Source organism: Microtus ochrogaster, chromosome 8 (assembly GCF_000317375.1).
Source record: "Microtus ochrogaster isolate Prairie Vole_2 chromosome 8, MicOch1.0, whole genome shotgun sequence".
Classification (NCBI taxonomy): Eukaryota; Metazoa; Chordata; class Mammalia; order Rodentia; family Cricetidae; genus Microtus; species Microtus ochrogaster.
The window spans coordinates 25,465,708-25,473,059 of record NC_022015.1 but is presented as its reverse complement, the minus strand read 5'-3'; the positions used below and the strand labels follow the sequence as shown (position 1 = coordinate 25,473,059).

The following is a 7,352-nucleotide window of genomic DNA, read 5'->3' as shown; positions in this document are numbered from 1 at the left end:
TTTATTTATTTATTATGCATACAAGATTCTGTCTGTGTGTATGCCTGCAGGCCAGAAGAGGGCACCAGACCTCATTACAAATGGTTGTGAGCCACCATGTGGTTGCCGGGAATTGAACTCAGGACCTTTGGAAGAGCAGGCAATGCTCCTAAGCACTGAGCCATCTCTCCAGCACCCAGAGTGGAGGTTTTTTGTTTTGTTTTCTACCAACTTTCATACAGCAGCGTAGAAACCATCCGGCCACCTGGGAAGACCCAGCCGTGGGTAGCATTCGCTGCAGTGGGACAGCATGGGGTACAGTGACGCAATGACCCGAGACTCCGAAGCATCAAGACTCTCCAACAACGTGTACGGAGTGGCCTCGGGTACAGATGGACAGTTGTGGCTTGCTGACTCCCTCTAAAGGAGCCATTCTAAAACTGTTGATTCAGCCTTTGAAAACTCAAAGGTCCCAGCTCAGGTTCATCTGCTGCTGCCAAAGGCGCTGGGACCTTTGTGGGACTGGACTTCCTAGAGATGAAATGCATATCCTACCTACTGCATGCCATGCTTGGCACCTTCCGTGCCTCTGGGGATGGTAAAACTGTGTGCTTGTGGGCTAGGGCCATAGCTCAGTCAGTAGAGTTCTTGATTAGTATACACAGGCTGCGGGTTCGAGCTCCAGCACTGTATACACTAAGTGGGGTGGTGTGTGCCTGTAATCCCAGGACTCAGGAGATAGAGGCAGAAAGAGCAGAAGTTCAAGGTCATCCTCAGCTACATAGTGAGTTCAAGGCCAGCCTGGATACATGAAATACTGCCTCGAAACAAACTCTTACATGTGTGCATGCACACACACAACAGACAGAGAGAATCGCCTTCTCAGGGCCCTCTTGGGCTGCCATTTTTGATGTGGTCCATGAAGATGGTTTCAGAAAAAAAATTAATCCCTCGGAGGCAGTGTTATTACACACAGAAGAGTGTCTGTGGGATGGATACTTGGAATAACGACATGATGCCAGCACAGGGCAGAACCCCAGGAAGTGGAGAGGTGGGTGGTGGCAGGGAGTTGGGGCTAGACACGGGCAGCCAGCGGGATGTGCAGTCAAGCCTGTCTGGGCCAGCTTGTGGGCTCTGCATACCAAAACGCTCTCGGAACCCTGGGGAATTTCCAGATTTACCATCAGTGAAGGGCAATAATCACACCGAGAGGAGCAATTATTGCCAAATCATTTAGGATTTAAAAAATCATTGGCAAGAAGATGGAGGTCAAGAGGTGCGCCGTCGGGGGAAATAAAATTCCACCTGTCAGGCCTGGCTTTTACTCCTTTCTGACGGTGACGGTGATGTGCTACAGGGGAGACAGACATTCAAAACTGAATGACCGCATTCCAAGAGAGCCCAGGGATGCAGAGAGCTGCGGGCGCTGTCACCCTCTCAGGCAGTTCTGTGGTTTGGATTTGTACAGCAGGCTCTGGGGGTGGGCATGTGGGTCAGCCAGCAGAGCACTCGTCCAGTGCATAAGGAAACCTGCACTCTGCTTCCCCAGCAGTACACAAAGCAGGGGTGGATCCTGGAATCTGGGAGACTGAGAAGGAGTATCAGAAGTTTAAGGTCATCATTGTCTATACAGTGAGGTAGAAGCCAGTCTGGGCCCAAAAAGGAGATCCTCTGTTCCTTCAACACTGCCTGCCTGCAGGTCTCTCCTCCAACATCCTGGGTGCTCTGAAGAACAGAGCCTAACAGGCGACGTGCTTGGAGGACCGGCTTTCAGGGCCCAGGGGCTTCCCAGGAAAGTTTGTGTTTTGTGAGCTGTCAGCTCTCCCTGGGCTCTGCTGGGCAGACTATGCCCCCATCACAGGGAAGGACACAGTGAGGCAGGCAGGCACACACCCCGCATGAAGAGTCCTCAAGACATATTTACACCTTCAGCCTCCAGGCACCTCAGAAACTCAGAGGTGACATCACTAAGCCATCTCCACCATGGCCTAGTATATTTACAAGGACAAACACTAACACAGCAAAAGCTATGGATCGCTGATTTTTTTTTTAAATGTGTGTTTGAGATGTACTATTGTCCTGATTTGTGGACCCTAGAAAGGACCTGATTACCTCTAAGGGGGCTGCATTTCCAGTCATCTGGGGTAAGCCTAGCCCTGTGCTGGAAATTGGATTAGAGGCTGCCACCGCTGGAGCTCAGGACCAAAGCACCTCTGCAGAGCCACTACCAAGAGAACGGCAGTGACAACTCTATTGATTAGGGCAGTTCAGGACAGTCAAGGCATGCCACAGCCTGGCACCTGAGCAGCCTGCAGCCCTTCACAGGGCACTTTCGTTAAACACATACACACAAATACAGAGTCAGGGATTTTAACTTGTGTGTGCATGTAGTTCTGTAAAACTCTGTCTTATAATGTCTACATATCCTGAGATTTAAATAATCACAGCAAGCCTTTAAACAAAACAGCAGCCTGGAGCCCGGAGAGACTGACAGTTGGGAAAATGCATGGGTACTGTGTTTAAACTCAGATTGCATTAGCCTGCCACACGCCAGGCACAAAGCGCATGTGGGCAGCACAGCACACATAGGGAGGTCAGAAGGCAGGTTCTGGGAGTCAGTTCTCTCCCCACCCTGTGAGGCCTAGTCACCAGGTCTGGCTGTAGGTGACTTTACTCACTAAGCTATCACACCAGCCTGAGCTCTAGAACATTTCCATCACTCACTGGAGACCAGGGACTTACGAACTGACATTCCTGCTGTGCCCACCTTAACCTCTGGTAACCACTAGTCCAACTCTCTCTGCCTCTGTGGGCTTGCCTGCTCTAGCCCTCTCTACAGATTCCAGGCATGCTTTTGCACCAGGCTTCCTGTCCTTGGCAGACCCTAGCTCATTCCTCCTCTTTATGACTTAACGTTTCACTGTACGAGTGAGCCACATGTTGCTGACCATTCATTGGGGACTGGCAGACATGAGTTCTGTTCATCCTTTTAGTTACTGTAAATGCAGCTTCCACAACCATCTGGAAATGGTTTCAGGGGACTGCTTGTTTCTGTGGTGCTGGGACTCAAAACCAGGGCTTTTTTCTTGCTAGGCAGGTGCTTGGCCACTGAGCTACCCTCAGACCCTGCATGGTGGTGGTTGTTATTTGGAAGCCAGTTCCTTTCATCTGTGTCTACACCTCGGAGCGCCATCGCAGGTATAGACAGCAGACTCATTTAATCCTGAAGAGCCACCAAAGTTTCCCTCCCAACAGTGCTGTTCCTTCACAGTCCTGGGACACAGGGCTCCAGCTTTTCCATATCAACGCCTGCACTTTCCTGCTACTTCCACCCTTTAGCGGCCATATTAGATGGTTGGGTTTGTAGCCCTAAGGGGCCAAGAAACTCACCATCTTTCTGTGTGTTCTTGGGTCATAGCCTGGGGTTCTACTGTTAAAATGCCCCATTTTAAAAAGAATATTTTTTAACATGAAAGGATACAATAGACCTGAGATTTGCTTTAAAACATAGAGTGAAAAATTAGTTCTGGGGCTGAGGAGATGGTTTAGTTGGAAAAGTGCTTGCTGTGCAGATATGAGGCCCTGAGTTCTGATTCCCAGCATCCATGTGCACCTGGGCACAGCAGCACACATCTGTAATCCCAGTGATCCTGTGCAGAGATGGGAGACAGAGACAGGAGAGTCCCTGGAAACTCACTGGCTAGCTAGCTTGGCATATGAAGTGGCAGGTAAGAGAGAGCCTGTCTCAAACAGAGGACAAGATAAGGCTAACACCCAAGGTTGTCCTCTGCCTTCCACATGCACACTGTGGCACACGTGTACCTGCAACTTACATACATGTTCATGCATGCACATGTACACATACATATAATACAAGAAAGGAAAGCATTTGTTTTTTTTAAGGGGGGGGTAAACATTACAAGAGGGGACCACGTGTGATCTAGTTGTTGGGACACATGGCAAGTAACTCTCTGATTCCTCAGTTAGAAGAGTTCTGGGACAGAAAGATGGCTCAGTGGGTAATGGCTTGCCGCTGAGCCTGATGATCTGAGTTCGAGTCCTAGCACCCACTTGGTGGAGGGAGAGAATGAACTCACATGATCCTACACCCAAAAGAAATAAGTAAATGTCATTTAAAAAATTTAAAGAAAGGCAATTCTGCCACTCGTACCTGGTGAGCTTCCACCCCGATGGCTTGTAGGGCAGACTTGAAGAACTCAGGGGAAGGTTTCCCCACCACTTCAGCCTCGATACCACAGGCATACTGGCAAAGAAAAGGCATAGCATGGGTTTGAGATCAGGAACGGGAATGTGACCAAGCATGGGAAAGACTGTCTCATGATGGCTAAGGCCCTTCACAAAGCAGGATGCTATGGGCCTCAAAGACATTTCACGGACAAGACTGTCACAACTCCACAATAGGTGTCCTACCTCCAGTTCTGCCACCCACTCCAAGGCTGCCCACGGCAAAGTGGCATACCATACCTGGCAAAGCCACAAGGCTCCCAAGGGGCAGGAGACCAGGGCCCTCACCTGCCTGTTCAGCTACAGTTCCATTTTCTTGCCTCTCCCTGTTGCCCACCTCCAAGCAGATCATAGGCTCTCCTGAAGGGGACAGGATTCAATCCACCCGCCTGCCCACTTTCCCCACCTGGGGACAGGTGAGCAGGGGAGTGGTCAGTAGGAGTCTAGGTAGGGCTAACTGATTGGCCACAGTCAAAGAGAACTCCAGAGGTCTGGCCGCAGATGTTTCTGTAACCTAGAGAGTCAGCTCAGGAATGAGGCCAGAGGGGACACATGAGGCCTGAGGTGTTACAGGGCCAGGAAGGAGGCAGCCAGGAGTCAGAGGAGAGTGGTGAAGAGCATGCTGGGAGAGATGACCAGGAAGTTGCCCGGGGCTGGGATGAGAGAATGACACACATGTGACTGTGTGATGACCCAGGCAATGGGAGAGAACCAGCTCCAGAGGGGAGGGAGTGTGTGGCTAGAAACCCTACACATGAAAGGCTTCTTCTTTTTTTAAATTATTTACTTATTATTTATACAGTTTTCTGTTTGCAGGCCAGAAGAGGGAACCAAATCAAATTACAGATGGTTGTGAGCCACCATATGGTTGCTGGGAATTGAACTCAGGTCCTCTGGAAGAGCAGCCAGTGCTCTTAACCTCTGAGCCATCTCTCCAGCCCCATGAAAGGCTTCTTGTATGTAAAGTGCTCCCTCTTCTCCAGAAAGCCTGAAGAGGGCATGGGACAGACCATGGCGGGTACCTCGAGTGCCTTCATGTAGGCTCCAACATCCAGCATGAGGCCAGAGGTCTCCTTGTAGTAGCGTCTGCAAGAGGGCAGAAGGGAAGAGATGAGCAGAGAGCCACAGGTGCGGGTCAGTACTGACGCCATGCTCAGAGTGACTGATGGAGGCCACATGGCAGAACCAGAGGGCCAGCAGCACCAGGACATCATGGGTCATTCAGCCAGTAGCCCCCTGCCGCTGGCCTTGTGGGGACCCTACCGCAATGATTAACCGGGGAGCCAAGGGGGACAGATGGATCCAGTTACTAACACAGAGGAAGACAAGTGACCCGTGTTCCAGGAAGGGATGGCAGGCCCCCGGAGCATGTGCTGACTCCCTAATTGCTAATAATTAACCCTTAACTGCTGCCTGAGGAGAGAACTCCATTAGTTCCACAGCGGCCTGCCACATCCCCTGTGAGCTGGGGTCAGGCAAGGTGCCAGGATTCTCGGGCACCAGCTGCTTCCACGAGACAAGAAGCATGTCTGCCCAACTGCAGAGACAACGCAGGCTCTCTGGGAGCCGTCCTCCTTAAGACGGTCCCACTGCTCTTCCAGGTGCCCACAGCCCATCCCACATCAGACCAAGGCCTCGAGGTACAAGCAGTCCTGACCACAAAGTCATCCACCCATACCTGGGGCTCTCTGAACAGAGTCATGTGACCATAAGGAAGCAAGAAGGTGGCTTACACATCATGTTCTAGGGATGAGGTTCGCTGACACCCAGGAATGGCACGGAAATCTGAGTTTAGAATTATTAGGTCTGACCATCCCTGTCAGTTTTTACCCTTCCCTCCTTCCTCTCCCTTCCAGCAGGGGACATTAACTAGGCACGTGTGCAGAGGACGAGAGGAGAGAGACGCAGGCTGGCTTCAACATTCAGACCCCTCTTGGCCTTCTAACAGGGACTTTGGGCTATGCAAGCCTTTAGACCTCAGCTTCCTCACCTCTAAAATGGTCAAAAGAAACGACCATCCATATCCAGGGCTGTTGTGAAGCTTGAACAATAACAATAAAAGTTCCTCATATATGCCCAGAACACAACCACCACTCAATGGCAGGCTGGAGAAGTCTCCTGTAAGCTGTTCACTGGGGCTGGGACACAGGCCCTGAGACAAGAGCTCAGTGGAAAAACGAATACAGGAGCCGGGCAGTGGTGGCGCACACCTTTAATCCCAGCACTAGGGAGGCAGAGGCAGGCGGATCTCTGTGAATTCGAGACCAGCCTGGTCTACAGAGCTAGTTCCAGGACAGGCTCCAAAGCCACAGAGAAACCCTGTCTCAACCCCCCCCCCCAAAAAATAGGCCCCAGGCCTGCTGGTGCTGGTCCTGTAATCCAGTCCTCAGGAAGCTGAGGCAGGGGAAGAGTCAGTTCTAGGCCAGTCTGGGATACACAGCAGATCCTACCTTAATCTTTTTCTTTTCTTCCTGTGTATGTGCTGGAACATGGTCTGAGAATGGAGTTGTGTGAGGAGAAGTCTGTGTGCTTGTGAGAAAATGCCAGGAGAACCTGGCACTGATGTGGGTTCTGAGGATTCCAACTCCAGCCCTCTTGCTCACGTGCCGACAGCTTTAACCATCTCCAAAGTTGGTGAGGTGGCTCAGTGAGCAGAACACTTGCAGTGCAAGCACAGGGACCTGCAGAGCCCCAGAAACCACAGAACCTAGGTGTGACACCGGGTGTCCGTGACGCCAGCACTCCTGGGTCAGATGGGACACACACACACACACACACACACACACACACACACACACACACACCACATACACACCTGTGACCTCCACATGCACACCCTACCATGAGACAGAGGAAGTCCCAGAAGCTAGCCAGGCAAACAACAAAGGGACCCTGTATCAAACAAGGTGGAAGATGAAGAGCGACAGCTGAGGCTTTCCTGTGACCTCCACACGCACACCTGGCATGGGCATGCCTACACTCACAGACAGACAAGACACACAGACACACACACACACCACATACACACCTGTGACCTCCACATGCACACCTTACCATGAGCATGCCTACACTCACAGACAGACAGACAGACACACCACATACACACCTGTGACCTCCTCATGCACACC

At 51.3% G+C, this 7,352-nt stretch overlaps 1 protein-coding gene across 1 annotated transcript in view; it reads right to left on the bottom strand.

The window, feature by feature from the left end:
- Positions 1-7,352, bottom strand: part of Lhpp (phospholysine phosphohistidine inorganic pyrophosphate phosphatase) — an 87,075-nt gene that overhangs the window by 54,880 nt on the left and 24,843 nt on the right. The window contains exons 4-5 of the mRNA XM_005351397.1: positions 5,247-5,310; positions 4,151-4,243 (exon numbers count right to left, since the gene is read on the bottom strand). Coding sequence (XP_005351454.1) covers positions 4,151-4,243; positions 5,247-5,310 — 157 coding nt within the window. The remainder of the gene's footprint in view (positions 1-4,150; positions 4,244-5,246; positions 5,311-7,352) is intronic.